Genomic DNA, 19,493 nt, shown 5'->3' with positions numbered 1-19,493 from the left:
TATTGTTGGAGTCAAACCAAATGAGATTGTTGTGTCAATTTGTAATGTCATGTTGGATGTTGAGCATATTGTTAGCTAGAAAACCCCGCGTGTGCATGGGACCCAATTTGTTTCATATCATTCCATAACGTTGACGTGCCCACTCTCCCACACTTCACAAAACCTAATGACCGTTTTACCCACCATGATTTCTAGAACACTCTAAAATCAAGCGAGGGCATTATGGTCATAATGAACCAAGTATCTCCCTCCCAGAAAGGCACGTCCTCAGTTCTTCACCCTTTCACCTACGTTTCAATTTTTCCAATTCACACTCAATCCTCTCCAATTCCCAATCCTAAATCCCTAATTTCTTGAAGGCTAGATATTCCATTCGCATTACGTAGTGGCTTCTCCAATCGCCATTCCCAGCTGAATCCATGGCCGCCGGGACAATGGCCACCGCCGCCGGAGCTGCGGTGCTCATGTACCTCGTGCTCAGCAGGAAGCTCCTTTCTAGAAAGGAAGAAGAAGAAGAAGAAGGAGGAGGAGGAGGAGGAGGCATGGATTCGTCGAGACTGAGCAGAACGGTGAGGAGGAGGTTTGCTCGGAGGCCAGCTCAGGCGCCGGCGAATCTCTTGGAGTCGATCGTGACGCTCTCGGAGACTTTGAGGTTCACGTACTCGGAGACTCTCGGAAAGTGGCCCATCGGAGACTTGGCGTTCGGCATCAACTACTTCATGCGCAAGCAGGTTCATCTCCAATTTCCAAATTACAAATTCGGAATTCTCAATTCCTCTTCAATTATAAGGGTTTTGAACTTTGCAGGGTAATGTAGTAGTCGCGAGTGTATACGGAGGGAGTGGTTGTGTGGAATTGAAAGGGCGTGAGATAGTTGGGGAGCTGCGTGAGCTGTTGAGGTTGCTGACAATGTGCATGCTCTTCTCAAAGAAGCCGTTTCCGGTGTTCTTAGATTCCGCCGGATTCTCCCCGGAGCATGTTCTCCTTCAGAAGCCCAAAGCTGGGGTGCGTTCTTCTTCCTTCTTCACTCTCCTTCTCAGTTATTTATATACTCTGTTCATTAATGAATTGAATCACATGCTGAGATTTTGTGACATTTTTTGGGCTTGGTTCCGTCTTGCTTTCTAACTAAAATAACCATAAACAATCCTACAAAAAATTAAAAAAAATATATATTTTTTAAGGAAATATAAAATACAATATTTTTTAGGACTAAAATTAGTTACATGCATGTAAACTTATTTTCCAAAACAGAATTTCATGCTGCCTTAATATATATATATATATATATATATATATATATATATATATAGAATGTGTTTGTGTCAGAAAATAAACCGTAGGTGGAGAGTTTTATTGTATCGGACATAATTTTCGTAGTATTTTTTTGTTTAAATCTTTCTTAATCATTGTGTGCTTATTGTACGATTTGATAAAAATCCTCACAGTAGGGTAATGGCAAAATAGGCCATGAAGATTGCTAGATGTCATTATTGTTGCTTTTTATAATTTTAAATCGTCAGTTTTGCGTTCCTTAGACATGGCTGCTGGGCGCCGAGTGTTGTTAACATGTGTTCTACACTTCTACTTCTGAATTATTATTGCCACTCTATTTTCCATAATTAATCTATTTCCATGTGTTACTCGATGCATCTTACAAAAAACTCTCCTTTTTCTTTTTTTTTTTTTTGGGGTAGATAATATGTATTTGCCTCTTTGGACCTTTCCTATGGTTCTATGCTATTTTCAACTGCAAAATGTTTCAACATAGTCTCGTCAATTTTATGTCATTGTAATGTTATAACAGCTTCTGAAGCCTGCTTTCACAATTATACGGGATACACAATCAAAATGTTTTCTTCTATTGATCCGGGGAACTCATAGCATAAAAGATACTCTAACAGCTGCAATGGGTGCTGTCGTCCCTTTCCACCACTCTGTTTTAAATGATGGTGGGGTGAGCAACTTGGTTTTAGGATATGCACACTGTGGTATGGTGGCTGCAGCTCGTTGGATTGCAAAGCTCTGCACTCCGACATTGCATAAGGCTCTTGGTGAATGTGCTGACTTTAAAGTCAAGGTATTATTCTTCATTGTGCTTGGAAGAACATTATTAGTGCTATAGCTCTGTATGCTGAATTAAGAACTCACTCAATAATAAAAAAAATATTGGAGTACTTCTTTTTCCTTTCATTTATTTATTTGTTATTTTAAACTATATCACTTTAGACTCTATATTCTTTCAGGATCTTCTTTTTCTTCCAATTGAAAACATACGAATTATTTCATTGTGCAACACATCCCCTTTTATGTTGTCATAGATTGTTGGGCACTCACTTGGTGGTGGTACTGCTGCACTGTTAACTTATATTCTTAGAGAACAAAAAGAGTTCTCTTCAAGCACATGCGTCACATTTGCCCCAGGTATGTAGCTCTACTGAATTCTTAATATCCGAAGTTAATTTTGAATTGAGTATTGTGCTAATTCAGTATATTTTGCATTGTGAAACTCAATAAATAATCTTTTACTAATTTGTGCAAGTTACTTGAAATTCCTCTTTTCATAATGGATCAATAATAAGTTGCATAGTGGCCATAAGATGGTGCTATTGTAATGAGTTTGGTGGTGATGTGCGATTTCAAATTTGTGACGTCCAATCATGAGATGTGTTCAGCTACGTAGTCTGATATTGGTCATAACTTGGGACCAAAGGATTCAGTTTGTTTTCCCAGTGGGAATGTCTATTTTGGTTTCAGTGTATACGTGATCTTTGTTCATGATTCTAACCGAATATTTTGCTTATTGCATATGTTTTATGAGGTTGGATTTCTCTAATAAGGAAACTTTGCCTTCTCTTCATAATCATTATTTCTAAGTTCCTTCTTAATTGTCATTTTTCAGCTGCCTGTATGACATGGGAATTAGCTGAATCAGGGAAGCACTTTATCACCACTGTTATAAATGGTTCAGATCTAGTGCCTACGTTCTCAACTTCCTCTGTCGATGATCTTCGTTCTGAGGTGCTCTATTAAGTTCTCCCTACTTTATATGGTTTTGTGGAATATTGTTGTCAATGAATTTCTGATGTTATGTGTAAGGAAGTTATTCTTTCTCTACTCACTCTAGTTTTATTTAGGTCACAGCATCATCATGGTTGAATGATTTACGAGATCAAGTTGAGCATACAAAGGTCCTGAATGTTGTCTACCGCTCTGCAACTGCACTTGGATCCCGGTTGCCATCTATATCTAGCGCTAAAGCAAGAGTAGCTGATGCAGGAGCGCTTTTGAAGCCAGTAACCAGTAGCACCCAGGTTGTATCAGCCTTCCTTCTCTATTTGATGTTGAAAGTCTTCAAAGATGCAATTTCTTCCAAATACATATTTTTTGGATGTTGCCAAGTTTTTTCCCTTGCAATCATCCAAGTCCATGGATCTTGATAAAGGCTGGTGTTCAAGCAGTTTCAACGATATTAATTACAGCATCTCAAAAGAAGGATTTTATACTCGCAGGTTGTGATGAAGCGTGCACAAAGTGTTGCTGAAGCTGTAGTCAGAACTCGCTCATCATTGTCATCATGGTCCTGCATGAGTGCACGTCGTCGGAGTGTTGGCCCACTACCAAACTCCAAACTGGAGAACTCAGCAGAAACTTCTGTAGTAGCCAAGAGAACTGCGGAATCTCTTTTTACTGAAGAGGTAGTTAGAGATCATATGCTTAGTAATGATGAACCTAGTTCATCAAGTGGAGGATCTGTCCACGATGACACGGATGAAGAGGAAAAACTCCTCCCTGCTAATCAGTACGTTACCACTTCCACTGTGGATGGCATCACTGAAGGCGAATTATGGTCCCAACTGGAGCAGGAGCTCCAGCAGAAGGACAATATCACCGAGATTCAGGCTCGGGAAGAAGAGGCAGCCGCAGCAAAAGAAATAATCGAAGAAGAGAATCAGTTTGTTGATGCAGCAGAAAGCAGTAATTCGATCACATCCGACAACTTGGATAACCAACGATTTTATCCCCCAGGAAGAATCATGCATATTGTCCCTGTACCTTCATCTGGTGATTCTAATTCAAATTCCAATGGACCCGTTGAGGAGCGGGTCTGCTTATATGAAACACCCAGAGAGCTATATAGCAAGCTCAGGCTTTCAAAAACGATGATAAATGATCATTACATGCCCATGTATAAGAGGATGATGGAACTACTAATTCGAGAACTAGAGAAAGATAGTAGCTTTGACGTGATAATGTGAAATACAATTGCAAATACAATACTACAGAACAAATATGGCCACAAAGGATGTTAATGATTGCGGAATGCCTAATTATATAATAATTTATTGATCTAACCTTCAATGTCTAATTGGACCCGTTTCTCAATTAACTGGCATAGAAGAGGAATACCATTACACAGATAGATGGAACAAACGTAACAATTAAGAATTGAATTAAGCTTGGGTAGCCTCTCCTAAGTGGAGAAGCTTCCAAAAATTGACGGGCAAGCCCCGCCAAAGTAGGGCAGGTCTTACTCGTCGGAGAATAGTGTGTTCGCACTAATAGGTGTTGGCGCGACCCGTCGTCACTATACGTTCATTAACAAGTCGCCTTTCACCCCCTGACAGGACAGGTTAAGAGTCTATCATGCTGCTTCCCTTCTTTTATATGCAGCTCTCTACTCTTCCCTCTATAGAATCTCCGATGTGGGGTTTATATAGTTCCAAAAAGGAATTTTGAAAGATATCAATCTTCCCATTCTCAGATTATTTTCCTCGACCCGTGAATTAGAAATGAATTTCTCCCGTGGGTTACGTGCCAATAATTTTGCAATAAGTAGATCTTAAGATCTATAACTGACCAGAGATATTAATCTTTATTTTGAAAATATTTGTTGCATTTATTTTACATGAATATTGTATTGATCCATTATCATTTACCACTATCTAAAATGTAAAAGTCTCATCATAATCCAATTATGTAAAAGATATCCATTATGTAAAAGAGGAGTGCTACACATACAAGTCTTTTTGACTTACAAGTCTTACAAATTACTAGGCCTTTTAATGCGTTATTCAATGTTTCCTATTTTCAAAGCGCTACACTCAGAACGGTTCCTCTTCCTCCTCTTCTTCTTCTCTTCCTCTTCCTCTTCCTCTTCCTCTTCCTCTTCGTTTTTTTTTTCGATTTTCATAGTTTCTGAAATCAAGCTTTGAAATCGTTTTGAAGAAGAAGAAGCAGCAGAAGATGATGGAGAAAGAGAAAGAGTTTTAAATTATGCAACGAATTTTGGGTGTATTTCTTAAATACTTTTGGGTGTATTTTTCGTAATCCTTTGGGTGTATTTCTGTAATCCTTTTAAAGATAATGGAACTTCAGAAATACACCCAAACGATTACAGAAGTACACCCAAAATGATTACAGAAATACACCCAAAGAATTACATAAATACCCAAACGGTTACAGGAATTTACCCAAACGATTATAGAAATACACCCAAAGGATTACAGAAAATACACCCAAAGGATTTAAAGAAATACACCCAAAATTTGTTAAAATACATCTTATGCATAATTCAGAACTCTTTCTCTTTCTCCTCCTCATCTTCTACTGCTTCTTCTTCTTCAAAAACGATTTCACCATGAAAAATCGAAAAAAAAAAAGATAAAACAGAGAGAAAGAACGTAAATGAAGAAGAGGAAGACGATGAAGAAGAACGTGCAGAAACGAAAGAAAAGGAGAAGAAGAAGAGCAAGAGGAAGAAGAACGTGCAGCAAGAAGAAGAAGAAGAAGGAGAAAGAGAAGGCAAGAAACGAAAGAAAAGAAGAAGGAGAAGACGAAGAGGAAAAAGAATGGTTCGAAGCGTGTTTTGAGCGTTAGTTTTAATTGAACTTGTAAGGCTTACAAGCCTTAATCGCTTGTATGCCAAGAATTACTCATATACAAAATGGGTATTTCCCAAGAATAAAAATCTAATACAACCAATTAGAAAGAGGGAAAACTATCAGTAACGAACAAGAGGATGTATGCTACAAAGTTTATATAATGGTAATGGTAAAAATTTATTAATAATTTTTTTTTGTGTGAAATTGATATTTAAAAACTGTTAAATAATAATTTTGTATGTAAATTTTACTTTATAAAATTAAAAAAATTCTCAAAATTATAATAGCTAAAATCTAAATTTAACTCTTAAAATTTTATGTTTTATATATTTAATTTACTTTTTCGATTTGATATAAAATCTCTCTTCCTCGGTCAAAATAGTGAAATCAGTTTCCCTTTCTTATTTACCTCTCAAACAAAATGCAACATGCTACAACGCGAACGGCCAGGTTTCCAAACCATTGCTGATATAAATAACATTTCCACTATTTTCTTTTGTTATGTATAAATACACTTTTAAATATTCAAGGTCTTATTCAATTATTATTATATACTTATTTTATTATAATTATTTGACTCTCGCTATGAATATATCAGAAGGATCCAAATTAAAATTACAGTCTTTATTTCATAAGGAATAAATGTACATATACGTTCTAGATCTAAACAATTTTCAATAATATAGGTGGAGCCTGCCTCTACGTGGCTGTTCCCATCAATTTATCAATTGATATTTAAACTTCAAATGTCTCCGATTCATTGGTTGGCTTGAACCTGCTTCCCCGGCCCCATGTCTTCATATCAACCACCGTAACGAGTTTTCAAAGACTGAGGAGGCTCTTCATCCATGATGCTTGAACCTACTCTTTCAAAGTACTTGCGTATGCTTGTTTCACGGTCTGCCAGGTATGTGTGGTCCAGAAAATTATTGTATGCTTCATCACCAAGGCTTTTTGCGGCCAGCAAGCTGCAATCATCATTCATTACCATCTGTTAGTTTTCCAGACAAAAACGTGTATCTTAGCTTGAATTACAATATGGTCCACAAATGTAATGTTGCCAAATGGTATAGTTTATAAGCCAAGTTAACCCTCATAAGTCAATAGCTTTACTATTTAATAATTAGTAACATTAAAAAAGTACCAGTGACGAAGATAAACACGGCATGGGAAAACATCATCCCGCCAAATTTTGTGGACTTCATATTCTCCATATTGTTGAAAGTATACTTCCTTGCTCTCTGCAGAAGAAATTGAAATGTTATAAGGTAGCTTTCCCACTCATATTGATGATGATGATATATAAATAATAAAAAATATTATTCGTACACCAAAATCAACTATACTGGTGGCTGACTTTTGTGGTTGATTTTGGTGTATACTTAGAATAGTTGATAAATTATAAATTGTTTTGACAACTAGAAAAGAGCAGCTTGAGACCACGTGCACATTAAAAGAATGTATATGCTTGCAAATTGGTGCTTTTATGCTTGATGCGGACCAAGAAAAATCCCACTTTACATGTCAAGTTGAAAGTAGTCTTGAGCATATTACCTTTGCATCTAAATTTAAAGAATTCCTCATCAGTGTAAGAGGCACAAAGGACCTATATTGAGGACACCACAAAACCATCGAATATTTAATTTTAGCATAGTAAAAAACAACCATAGTTACTTAAGATGATAAAAGATTACTAAAGATGTAAAGTTTGAGTCACGTACTGCTGGATTGGCAAAAGGCTCCCCATCCAGTGATTCAGGAAAAACCTGAGACAGAGGAAAAATATATCAAATTATAATTTAACAGTTGACAAGTTGGATTTTGTCACCGAATCAAGTAAGAAGAAGGAAAAAAGGAGCTACTCACAGCCAAAAATCGATATTCCCTTTCTCTTTCTATATAAGCTGGTATCTGAATCCATGAAAAAAGGAAAAATCATCAGTAAAATTCATTTTCGTGATAAAAATTTATACTATTCAAAATTATTATTAATTACTTCAAAGGAATAAAAAGCTACAACTATAAACAACTCATAACAAAAGATGACACCATGACAAGCTCATGCTCATGTTGATGTTCATTTTAAACATTGAAGAATCCAGATTTTTAATCTCATAAATCCCTGCCACAAGGCAATACAAGTTGACCTTAAAAAAATATTCCTAACTAATAATTCAGATCCGAGCAGTTCAGGGCCAGAACCTCTGTTTTTTTAATCTCAAAAACAGTGACAATAATTGTTTCGCTTTCACAAGGCTCCACGGAGAGTGCTGCAACTTCCTGCCATACATAAAAAACCCAACCATCACATCAAATAACAGAGCTCATTTTAATCAAATCGAACAATAAATTAAATTAAATTAAATTGAGTAAACATACTACTATTCGTTAATCATACTACTATGCATACATTTCTAGCTAAACTGACTTAAAATACTTTTTTCTTTTAAGCTGAATTATTTCAATTTAAGTAGTATAGTATAACCAGAATAACTGAAAGTAATAACTAACAAGGACCTGAGTTTTGATATTGGCAATGCCGCGAGTGAAGAAGAAACCTCCGACAATCGTGAAGACACGGCGGAAGCCAGTTAACTTGGCTATCCTGAAGTTAATAAGGTCAGGGAACGTGCTTCTGGCACTTTTCTCTGCCACAAAACGACATCAAGTTAGCATCCATAAACGCATTAAACGACAACGCAAAGAGGAGTGTAGGTGAGAATTGCAAAGTACCGGAGAGGAGAGAACCGAAGCCGCATATGGAGATGTAACCGTCCGGTGAAGCTAACGCTTCGAAATCGGACTCGTCATTGAGTTCCTTAACGCACTGGCATGGGAGATTGAACGACGGAGCCATCGAGTGAAGGAATACGCACCTGAAAAGGCGCTGCTTGTGACTCGTGTATAAATAGAAGAGCGAGCGTGCATGAAACGCGCGTAAACTGAGCGAGTGTATGGTTGAGGATGTGACGTGGACAGTGGACAGTTGGAAAGGTGATCTGGTGGCGCGCCATTGATCCGTTTCCCGATGCATCCATCATCTTCGTGATTTCATATCAGCTGGTCTGAAGGCCCATTATAAATTTCCACTTAATTATTGCCAATTATGCATGATTCATGAACCTCAACTTTTTTTTCTCTTTTTTTCTTTTTGTTTTTATTCTGTATGCCACTGTAAATTTTAAGATGTTATATTTTTTTGGGGTTCACAGGGATTTTTTTTAGAAATAAAATAAAAACAATTCATATTTCTCTCGATACTATTTTTAAACTTTAATTCTTTAAATATAATTTTTTTCGGGCAAGTTCCTCACTTCTTTCGACTTTTTTTTTAATTTCTACCTTTTTAATCCATTATCATATCTTCAAATAGTATAAGAAGTACACAAAAATATACAAAAATAGCTTCTTCAAGAATTTTTTTAATTATAAATTAAAAAAATAAGTCATATTTAACAAAGACAATCATTATTATCATCTCCAAAAAGTAGAAATACACATGTATACCGTAATAAGCTATATTTAACAAGGATTTTTTTAATTATAAGTCGTATTTTATTCTGGAAAAAATTTTAAAAAATATAAATAAATTTTTTCAAAATAAAATACGACTTATAATTAAAAAAATTCTTGTTAAATATGATTTATTTCGGTGTACCTGTGTATTTTTTGAGACGATGATAATGGTTACCTACTTACCTTTGTTAAATATGACTTATTTTTTTATTTATAATTAAAAAAAATCCTTAAAGAAGTCATATTTGTGTATTTTTGTGTACTCCTATATACTGTTTGTAGATCTATATACTATTTAGAGATGACGATAATGGATTAAAATGGATTAAAAACTTGAGATTCAAAAAAGTTGAAGGGAGTTTGCCAAGGGTAATGCGAACTCTATAATTTTTATAGAGTTGCCGGGTGCAGCGAACTTACTCTAAAAAAAATCGTATTTGGGGAATTAAAGTTCAAAAATGGTGTTTGGAGAAATATAATTTTTTTATTTTATTTCTAAAAAAAATCCTGTCCACAAAATTTGGTAGGTTAAAAATTAATTCGCAGCAGATTTGAACTCTATTTAAATGTCTGTTGTTGATTACTGCATGCAGGGGATTCGAATTTTCAAAAGGACGATTTAACTAACCCAAATTGGTTAAGTTGTTATTATTTAATAGTGTTTATATAGTATTCTAGAATATTTGAGAATATTCTGAATAATTCTAAAATAAAAAATGTTACTTGTATACTAAAATTAGTCACTAAAATCAGCTACTAATGTATTTGTGTATAAATACATGTGTGATTTAATTTATTTTCAATATATATTTAAATTCTAGCATGTATTTTATACTGATAGCTGATTTTAGTTGCTGATTTTTGTATATACATTATATAATTCTTTTAAAATATTCAAAAATATTATAAAAGATCTCCATTTTTTTTTTAATTATTTCTACGTCAAATTGAAGTCTGATATAGTAAAATGCATTGGAGAGATATTTGTGTTTCGGAAAAATATAAAACATTTTATCTTTTAAGTTAAAATGTCTAATATAATTTTATATATTAGTAAATATTTATATTTATATATTTTTTTTATTATATTCATGTTCATTAAAATTATTTAAATATCAAAAATAATTTTATAAAATTTATTTTTTAGTTTGTAGTTATTACAGATTATTTTTATTTTAATTTACCAAAAATAGTTATTACATCTCAAAAGAAAAAAAAAAAAAAACCCTATACCGCCGGAATGATTGACAAATACCTTTCATTTTTTAATTTGACAACTCCGTGCAATAATAAAAAAGCGAGTCAAGTTAATTCACCGGAAAAAAATTGATCCTGAATACATGATACAGATACAAATATATGCCCTTCTATAACTTTATAAACTTAATCAATACATTTATTATTATTATTATACATACATGTAGTCCTGTTTGTTTGTGTTATGTCTTAACTCTTATGTGTGATTTGAGTGATTGTAATTGAAAAAGTTTATAGTGTTAGTGCCTTAGTGGGAGGAAGCTGATGAGAGAGAGTGAGAATGAAAGAAGAGGCAAATGACAGACATATCATCCATAGCAATGCTACTTCTCTTGCGTTTCCATTCATGGATTGCACGTTTCACTACCCTTTCTGCTGCTCTTTCTCCCCCTGAAGAACACACAATCTTCACTGCTTCCTCATTTGACATAACATCCCATACCTACAATAATGAATTCATATTAGTTATAAGTGAAAACTCACTTTACCTAAGGTTGATAGCTACAAACTTTTAGATGATAATTTAGTCAAATATGTCAAATTATTTAATGACTCTTAGTCTCAGATATCAATTTCACATGAAATTAATTGTACCTGAGTTTCTACCATAGTTATATTATCACATGCATAACCATAACATGTTTTTGCATGATTTGCATACATACCCCATCTGAAGCCAATATTACAAATTGATCCCTTTTGGTGAGTTTTGTGTGTGTGACTTCTGGGACAGATATTAATCCAAAATCCTTCATGCAATGGTCACCAAAAGCTCTTGAAATTGCAAACCCTGGTGATCTACCATTAGGCATCCATGCTCTGTACACTCCTTTTTCATCTTCCATACAAAACACTTCCCCTCCTGATTCCATTATCCGATTCGCCTCCTCTATAAATTCAACAAAAATAATATATGACTCTACAACCTTCAGTAAAAAGGAAAGCCATGCATGACTTGGCTTACTCAAGAGAGATCCTCACCTGGTAAATTTGGTTTCAAGTCTGTTGTTAGCTGAATTGGAATCAATTTTCCATCCTCTGAAGTTGTTGCCAACACAGCTCTAGAATCACCTAGATTTGCTGTAATCAGATAATTTCCCTGAAAATGAAAAGAAACTTTAGGCTACTTTATTCTGATTAATTAATATTGAATACTTCTATCTTAGCTTGTCACTAATGAATTTTTGTAGTAGTAGTGGTGATAACATATAGAATTTATAAAGCAGCTATCTATTATAAGTAATGATAGGTATGCTAACCGAAGCACCACACCTACTCTACTTCTATATAACCATATTTAATTCAGGACCCACTCAATTATTAGGACAAACATTTTTTATTCTAATAATATCATATACTATTTTTGATACCTATCTTCTCAGCTATGAGAAGGTCAACTTTCATCATATATGGAGTTTCATCAACCATAATATCCAAAAGCTTTCCATCTATGATTTACCAAAAACTAGAAATTCTAATTCTAAATCTTTCATTGCACAATCTCTTAAAGCATGTTTTTGTCAGTATTTCTGATATGCAGTGGGGTGTGAGGATTTGTTTTCATCCTCCTAACAAATTAAAATTTTGGGCATGGAAAATGTAACAAGATAACAGATCAATAACCTGTTTGATAATTGTCAAAGCTGTGGTACCACTTCGAAAGGAATCAATCCCAGTGTGCTGCTTTAGATCTTGATCAATGGCAGCATATGACTTTAAGTAGGATTGCTTCCATAAATCAAATCCATGAATATATTCATCTGATTCCATCTTAAAATCCAAGTGAAGTGATGATGTTGCAGCCACACTTTTTTGCCAATTGCATAGCAGAAAAGCTGGTACTAGTTTCCTCACCCTCTTGGCTACTAAGTGTCCCCAAAGGCCATGTCCATCAAAAATTCCACATAACATCATGTCCCCTTGGCAACCAAATTCCTACCATCAGAAAACAAATCATTACATTCTAATTTGATATTCTCAGTCTTAAAGATTCCAAAAAGCAACCAATTCTTAGAGAAAGTGGAGGCATACCTCCCAAACAAGGACACGATCTTGATTGACTCCTTTCTGGCCCTTATTTGTGAACACAGAAGCAAAGCTGTTGGCCTTTGTGGACTTTACAACTCCAGATGATTTCAATAACAAATCATTCTTCCTTGCTGCCTTTGCCATTTCTTTCACAGCTCTTCTTCCATCATCATCTTTCTGACACTTCTTTTCTTTCTTGATGGACACACTTCGTGCCAATTCATTCACAAACGATTGGAAAAGAACCATGACGACCACTGCATTCAAATCATAGTCTCAGATTATTTACATTTACACACATGTGACTCTACATATTATCCTAGCTAATTCTTTCATGATATCATGATTCATAGTTTTATAGATTCCCATTTCACAATGAAAGTACTAAAAACAATATGAGATCAAAAGAAACTGAATTTGATAGAGAAAAAGGGACAGTTACAAGAGTGTGCCTGAGATTTCCAACTACCTGCAAGAACCTGAGCAACTTAATATGATTCCTCTGAAGCTATGTACTATTGCTGTTATTCACTTTCCATTGACCAACCAAGTTACAAGCGCAACCGTCATATACCAACGTGACTTACTTGTTCACAATTTTGATTGTAATTTTGTACTTTGTAGTTTGTAGTAGCTGCTGCTGTGCTGGTTTAATTTACCATTCTATCCTTGCTTTGGCAGCCATTAGATACGGAACACATGGGCAATTTGGACAATAGAAATGAATAAATGTCATAGTTACCAATAACGACCCCAACTTCTTTTGTTCTAATAATTACTTATCAGACGGCAAATTTAGTATACCTATCAGAATTTGGATACAAATTAGAGTGTTTGAGGACTCAACACCAAATAAAAACATACAAATTAAAAACAAAAGAATACAATTGAAGGACCACTATTGCGATTGTTTGTGATGCAGGGTCGGTACTTAACAACTGTGCCTATGACGACTTGACAAGTACCTTAAAAATAAATAACTTATTTCTGTGGATGAAATTTAGATTGTGGTCACTGGTCGGCTTTAAATAAAATCATCTTCAGTCCTTCACCTTTTTTTTTTAAATTTGATTAAAAACAAATTCAACAAAGTGAACACGTCAATAATGAGACAATCTATTGAGATATATATTTTCCAGTAACACAACCCCACTAATTGACCAAAAACAAGGCTATCAACTTGCCAGTTGTATTAGGGGGACCCACGAGGTCGAGGCTCAAAATAAGTGCATTTTCGAGGGAGTATTTTATCACGACAATGGACAGAGGCAAAAAATCTTCATTTATGGCTGCGGTTGACTTAGGTGAAAGCATTTAGAAAATTCATAAAGCATAGGTTTCCTAGATTTTTCCTAAGAGGAATTTAAACTCACTTTGTCATTTTAACATTTGCATTAGCAAACATTACGAATACTAGGCCTTATTCTTTATAATTAGTAGTAAAAATAGCAACAATAATTTTGATTATGGTTTATAGCTTGCCATAATATAATAAGAATTTAATTTTGATACATTAATAGTGTTTCGGGGCTTATCTAGAATCGGACGGTGGTTGGGCTTATTTGTGAGGCCCAAGTACAGGAGGAGTGTGGTCTCCGACTTGGTTTACGTTTGGGAGCCGCCTCCGAATTGTGTGTTCCAAGAGATAGGGGGTGGTACCTACAAAGACACTCCGATGCCTAAGTCAACACGGGGTTAAGCAGGTTTAGAATGTATTGGAACTTAGAGATACCTGAGGGGTGTCAGGGTATTTATAGTGGTGATCCAATAACTACCGTTGGAGTAGTGCCACCTTTTTAGGTGGATAACCGTCCCTTTATTTAGGGATTGTTGGGATATGGCTTCTAGAAGTGGGTTGAGAGATTTTAGGGGCAGTTACTTATTTGAATAAGTGTTATCTGCCAGCTATCTCTTGAACCCGACTTCTTTGGAAAGAAGTCTGTGTTGAGTCCGACCTCTTCTAAAGAGGTCGGTGAATAACGAAGGCCAATCTTTGGATTGGGCCTTTTGGTGTATTTGGACCTGTGCCTTAGTGTTGGGCCAGTGTATGAACAGTGCCCCTACTCGAGCCCAATTTCTTTTTAAGAGTTGGGGTCGAGTATTTAACTCAGGACCGTAGCCGGCCTGATAAGGAACCGACGTGATGTTTCAGAACCGACGTGTTTTTAAAAATTCTCAACAGTCGCGTTTAATCAAATGTCGCGTCCGTTAGGGATTTGTGTATTCATACGCGAGGATCAGTTACATTGGGAACGGTGCCTCTCTTTAAATGACGGCTTCCGTTTTTACCATTGTGCCCCCAACATTTTTATAAATACTTTCCCTCTCTTTCCTTGCTTCGTTTCTGAAAACTTTCACACTTCCTCTCCTCTGTTCGGAAGAAGCTCTTGTTCGAAAGAATTCACCTTTCTCTGTTTGTTGTGCGCATGCTTTTCTGTTTTAGGTTTTCGAAAAAACCTTTTTGATCTTTGTTTTGAAAAACTTTTTTCTTGGCTGACTGTCCCTTTCTTTAAGTTAAGTTTTCCTTAACAACTCGGGACAGCCTTTTGCCTTAGTGCTTTCAATAGGTTTCCTGATCTCTTTTTAGTATTCCTTATACTCAATTTTGATTTATTGAGCTCTTATGATTTAGGTTATTTTTGCGATGCGTTTCCTTGTTTCTCGGTTTTTCCGACTTGTAAGTCAGATAATTTCCGAGTTTATTACGATCGACTTTTATAACCTCTTTACACCGACTTGTACCTCGTCGTTTTATCCTGATGACCATCTAGGTCGGTTCATGGGATTTTCACGCTTTGTCGAGCTTAAGTCGGCGTGTTTCGTAGAAAGAAAGAAAAACGAGAAGGAATTTATAAGAGATAAAAGATCTTTATTTATTTGCGAAGGTACTTTTACTGCTACTAAGGGTTTTTCACTATCTATGATCCCTTAGTCTCTACTGTGATGCCTCGTTAAAACCCCCCTTCAAAAAAAACCCTTTCCTTTTGGGAAAAAATCATGAAGTTGGGAAAAGAGTACATCAGGGAGTAGAATTCGCTTTTAACTATAGTACCTTTTCATGTTACAAGCATGCCACGACCTTGGTAACTTGGTGCCGTTTAAGTCGGTCACCTTATAATAACCTTTTCCTAAGATCTCAGTAATCTTGTAGGGTCCTATCCTTTTTGTTGTCAGCTTTCATTCGCCCGAACTCAGTAGCCTGATATTTTTTCTTATCAAGATGAGGTCTTTTGTGGCGAATCTCGTAGCCATCCTTTGTCTCAAGAGCTCTTTTCTTATTTGAGTTTGCTCTCAGATTTTTGGAAGGGGGTCACGTTCTTATTTCGTGCTCTAGCATCATTGTTGAATGTTGTCTTTGGCTAATAATTTTGGACTTGGCTCTCATAATAAGCCAGTGCCCCTACTAGAGGTCGAGCTTCATAAAGTCGGACTCGAGTATTCAGTCATGCCATTCTTGAATCTTACTATTTGTTGCTATGTGACTTTTACAAGTTATTTTGGACTCTCTTTTTGGGAGGTCGGATAACTTGTTTTATACTTGTTGTGTCAACTTAGTAAGGTCGGATACTTATCTCTTGGCTTGAGGAGGCATTCTTATAAATCGCCATCCTTTCTCAATTTGTTTTAAACAAATTGTTGTGAGGTCGGGTTTACATCCTCTTCGTGTTGATGTTTGATTATGATCACGCTGTCCTTAAGTTATTTGTGCAATTCGTTTTAGGTTTGCCCCTTGCCAGCTTGATTTAGTACAAGTGGCTTAATGAGGTCGGACCACGATTTGCATTGATAACTTCTTACACCACTTTGGATCTCGTCACTTCAAGTCAGAAAAAGTGTGCATTAGGGAGTAAGGTGCGCTTTTCTAGCTGTAGTATCCCTTTTGTTGTAGACATGGCACAATCTAGGTAGATTATTTTCGAGTAAGTCGAGTATGTTGTAGTAGTTCTTTTTCAAGTCTTAAGTGACTTTGTTGGATCTTTTCATTTTGGTGTTGGCTTCTCTTCGTCCGATTTTGGTCCGATGTCATTTTGGATCAAGACGAGGTTGTCAGTTGAGAAATTTCTTCGTATGACCTTCTCATGGCCATTTATGCTTGGGATCTGGTTCTCAAAGTTGTATCTCAAGAAAGAAGTCGGACTTTTCTTTGTAAGCTCTAAGCCTTTCTGACCTTGTTGTAAAGTCTGACCTTTAAAAGAGGTCGGACTTTTCTTTGTGAGCTCTAAAAGAGGTCGGATTTTCCTTTATAAATTCAGAGATTTTGACCTCATTGTAGTCTGACCTCTAAAGGAGGTCGGATTTTCTTCGTAAGCTCTTAAAGGAAGTCAGATTTTTATTTGTAGACTTGAATCCCCAGAAGAGGTCAGATTTTCTTCATAAGCTTGGATCCTTAGAAGAGGTCGGATTTTTCTTTTTAAGCTTGGAAAGAGGTCGGACTTTCTTTCTAAGTTTGGAGGTTTTCGACCTCATTGTAGACTCTGATCTTTAAAAGAAGTCGGAATTTCTTTCTGGTAATCTTCGAGATTTTCGACCTTATTGTAGAGTTGATCATGAAAGAGGTCGAATTTTTTCACAAACCCCAAAAAGAGGTCGGATTTTTCCCTTGTCGGCTCTGAAGAGGTCGGATTCTTCTGAGCAAATGAGGTTTTAGACCTCATTTGTAGAGTCTAACCTTTAAAGAGGTCGGACTTTTACTTCATGAGCTCTCTAAAAGAGGTCGGATTTTCTTTGTGAGCTCCGAGCTTATCTGACCTTGTTGTAAAGTCTGACCTTTAAAAGAGGTCGGACTTTTCTTCATGAGCTCTCTAAAAGAGGTCGGATTTTCTTTGTGAGCTCCCAGCTCATCCGACCTTGTTATAAAGTCTGACCTTTAAAAGAGGTCGGACTTTACTTCATGAGCTCTCTAAAAGATGTCGAATTTTCTTTGTGAGCTCCGAGCTTATCCGACCTTTGAAGAAAAGTCTGACCATCATCCCCTCTAATGAAGACTAGGCCTTTGTCGCCCTGACTTTCTTTTTTCTTTGGATCAGATTCCAGTTTTCTTCCTGGAAGACATCCATCTTTATTGGTGTGCAAACAACATCAAATTCTACCACAGGAATATTTCTTTCCATATTCATTGGCAGTGATGTAATTTGTGAGCAACCAACGAAAGATGTACCATGAGAATTTTTTGTGTTATTCACTGCTCTGTTGTAATTGACATATGAATTCACTGAAGAAAAAACTGGATTCATCACTCCATTGTCGGATTGGGTTGCATTCAAATTGGCTGATGCTATGTATTTGGAACATGCAACTGCTCCATTCCATGAGTGGGTATCATGGATTTTTCCGAGATTGTAAGTTGGCACAGATGTCATTGTCCATCCTATTTCACGAAGAGGTTGGGATTAGTCACGTTCCCTTTTCCTCTTTTTTTTTTTCACGTAACTTCTTTTGCCAATTGAATTTTCTGAATTGAAAATTCTTTTATTCAATTGGCTTTCAAATTCATTTGTCTTGGTTTGCTTTCTACAATGGCCTTGGGACGGTGCTTTCTTCTCTTTTGTTTAATCTAATTTAACTGTAGAAGTAGAATCATCATCCCTATTTGATATTCTGGTATCCATAGAAACTGTATTCCAGCTTCTTTTTAACATGCTTGCATCTTATTCATGTTGAGTGGTTGTCTGACTATGTTGTTAATCATCCGCCATTATCAAGAGTTGAGCTCCAGGTCCCCGGCAACGGCGCCAATGTTTCGGGGCTTACCTAGAACTGAACGGTGGTTGGGCTTGTTTGTGAGGCCCAAGCACAGGAGGAGTGTGGTCTCCGACTTGGTTTACGTTTGGGAGCCGCCTCCGAGTTGTGTGTTCCAAGAGATGGGGGGTGGTACCTGCAAAGACACTCCGATGCCTAAGTCAGCACGGGGTTAAGCAGGTTTAGAATGTATTGGAACTTAGAGATACCTGAGGGGTGTCAAGGTATTTATATTGGTGATCCAATAACCACCGTTGGAGTAGTGCCACCTTTTTAGGTGGATAACCGTCCCTTTATTTAAGGATTGTTGGTGTTCCGTTTGGGTGATCCGAGGAGTAAGCTGGGCCTTGGGAGCTTGTTAGGTCTGGACGAGCTTACACGTCCGCTAGGGTCAGCGTGGCAAGGGTCCTCGGATGTCTCTGAAACACGGCGGTGGGAGTACCTGCAAAAGCACTCCGATGCTTAAGTCAGAATGTGTATTTATCAAAGAAGAAAGTGTATTAAGTAAGGGAAGAGAATACTGTGCCCTCCAGGGATTGTGGTTTCTGTTTTATAAGTGAGGTGTGAGTTAGTTGGGATACAAATGACCGGGATTGTTTGTTAGTATCTTTTTAGTTCCGAGGAATCGTCACGTGCTTTTTCTTAGCGTATCCTGTTGTGGTGGGTTTCGGTTGGAGGATAAAGCTGACTCAGCCAGGAGTGATCGATGCCGAGATCTTAGGTCGGTTACAGTACTGGGAGGGTGCACACGTCATAGCCCCCAAGCTCGGCTGGTGTTGTGTTCAGAAACGTCGGCCGAGCTTTGATCGTCCATGTCTTCATTTGCGCGCGATAATCGTTTTGGTGGGCTTGGTTTTTGGTTTGTATGTTTAGTGATTCGTGTCACTTTTATTGCGCGTTGATGTCGTTTTAGTTCCCCATGTTTCGTAGTGGGTATGGATTTAAGTTACCCACTAAAATAGTGGGCTTTGCAATAATCACTTCTTTCGGAACTTACGCCTTCGCCGTTTCTTCTTCTTCTCACTTTATCTTGCTATGTCTTCGAAAGGTTAGTGTTTTCTTTCTTTG

At 36.5% G+C, this 19,493-nt stretch overlaps 3 protein-coding genes across 3 annotated transcripts; 1 reads left to right on the top strand and 2 right to left on the bottom strand.

Annotated features, from left to right (window-relative positions):
• Positions 1 to 4,355, top strand: LOC112723118 (uncharacterized). The gene is made up of 7 exons (XM_025774359.3): positions 1 to 731; positions 808 to 1,005; positions 1,808 to 2,080; positions 2,322 to 2,424; positions 2,903 to 3,021; positions 3,138 to 3,314; positions 3,513 to 4,355. Exons 1-7 carry the CDS (start codon positions 420 to 422, stop codon positions 4,257 to 4,259), a joined length of 1,929 nt encoding a protein of 642 aa, XP_025630144.1. The 5' UTR covers positions 1 to 419; the 3' UTR covers positions 4,260 to 4,355.
• Positions 4,356 to 6,486: 2,131 nt separating this feature from the next.
• LOC112723117 (uncharacterized) lies at positions 6,487 to 9,048 on the bottom strand. Its single transcript, XM_025774358.2, has 8 exons — positions 8,619 to 9,048; positions 8,403 to 8,533; positions 8,088 to 8,165; positions 7,752 to 7,796; positions 7,607 to 7,651; positions 7,440 to 7,491; positions 7,030 to 7,126; positions 6,487 to 6,853 (listed from the first exon to the last, which is right to left on the bottom strand). The coding sequence occupies exons 1-8, from the start codon at positions 8,917 to 8,919 to the stop codon at positions 6,688 to 6,690; spliced, it is 915 nt and encodes a 304-aa protein (XP_025630143.2). The 5' UTR covers positions 8,920 to 9,048; the 3' UTR covers positions 6,487 to 6,687.
• Positions 9,049 to 10,688: 1,640 nt separating this feature from the next.
• Positions 10,689 to 13,681, bottom strand: LOC112723116 (probable protein phosphatase 2C 41). The gene is given in 7 exon segments (XM_025774357.3): positions 10,689 to 10,929; positions 10,931 to 11,100; positions 11,324 to 11,547; positions 11,640 to 11,757; positions 12,282 to 12,593; positions 12,690 to 12,943; positions 13,129 to 13,681. Coding segments are annotated over 6 exon segments (1,110 nt in total). The 5' UTR covers positions 12,936 to 12,943; positions 13,129 to 13,681; the 3' UTR covers positions 10,689 to 10,889.
• Between the last annotated feature and the right edge of the window lie 5,812 nt (positions 13,682 to 19,493).

Source organism: Arachis hypogaea, chromosome 11 (assembly GCF_003086295.3).
Source record: "Arachis hypogaea cultivar Tifrunner chromosome 11, arahy.Tifrunner.gnm2.J5K5, whole genome shotgun sequence".
Classification (NCBI taxonomy): domain Eukaryota; kingdom Viridiplantae; phylum Streptophyta; class Magnoliopsida; order Fabales; family Fabaceae; genus Arachis; species Arachis hypogaea.
Note: the sequence above shows the minus strand (reverse complement) of the source record. Positions and strands in the feature narration are given on the sequence as shown.

What these genes read in the sequence shown, in the direction of transcription:
- LOC112723118 (XM_025774359.3), top strand. Translation starts at nt 420, where the DNA reads ATGGCCGCCGGGACAATGGCCACCGCCGCCGGAGCTGCGGTGCTCATG. An exon ending in ATGCGTCACATTTGCCCCAG is followed by an intron (nt 2,425 to 2,902) that starts GTATGTAGCTCT and finishes GTCATTTTTCAG; the next exon opens with CTGCCTGTATGACATGGGAA. An exon ending in CAGTAACCAGTAGCACCCAG is followed by an intron (nt 3,315 to 3,512) that starts GTTGTATCAGCC and finishes TTATACTCGCAG; the next exon opens with GTTGTGATGAAGCGTGCACA.
- LOC112723117 (XM_025774358.2), bottom strand. Translation starts at nt 8,919, where the DNA reads ATGCATCGGGAAACGGATCAATGGCGCGCCACCAGATCACCTTTCCAA. An exon ending in CTTTAAATTTAGATGCAAAG is followed by an intron (nt 7,127 to 7,439) that starts GTAATATGCTCA and finishes TTTCTTCTGCAG; the next exon opens with AGAGCAAGGAAGTATACTTT. An exon ending in CGTGTTTATCTTCGTCACTG is followed by an intron (nt 6,854 to 7,029) that starts GTACTTTTTTAA and finishes TGATGATTGCAG; the next exon opens with CTTGCTGGCCGCAAAAAGCC.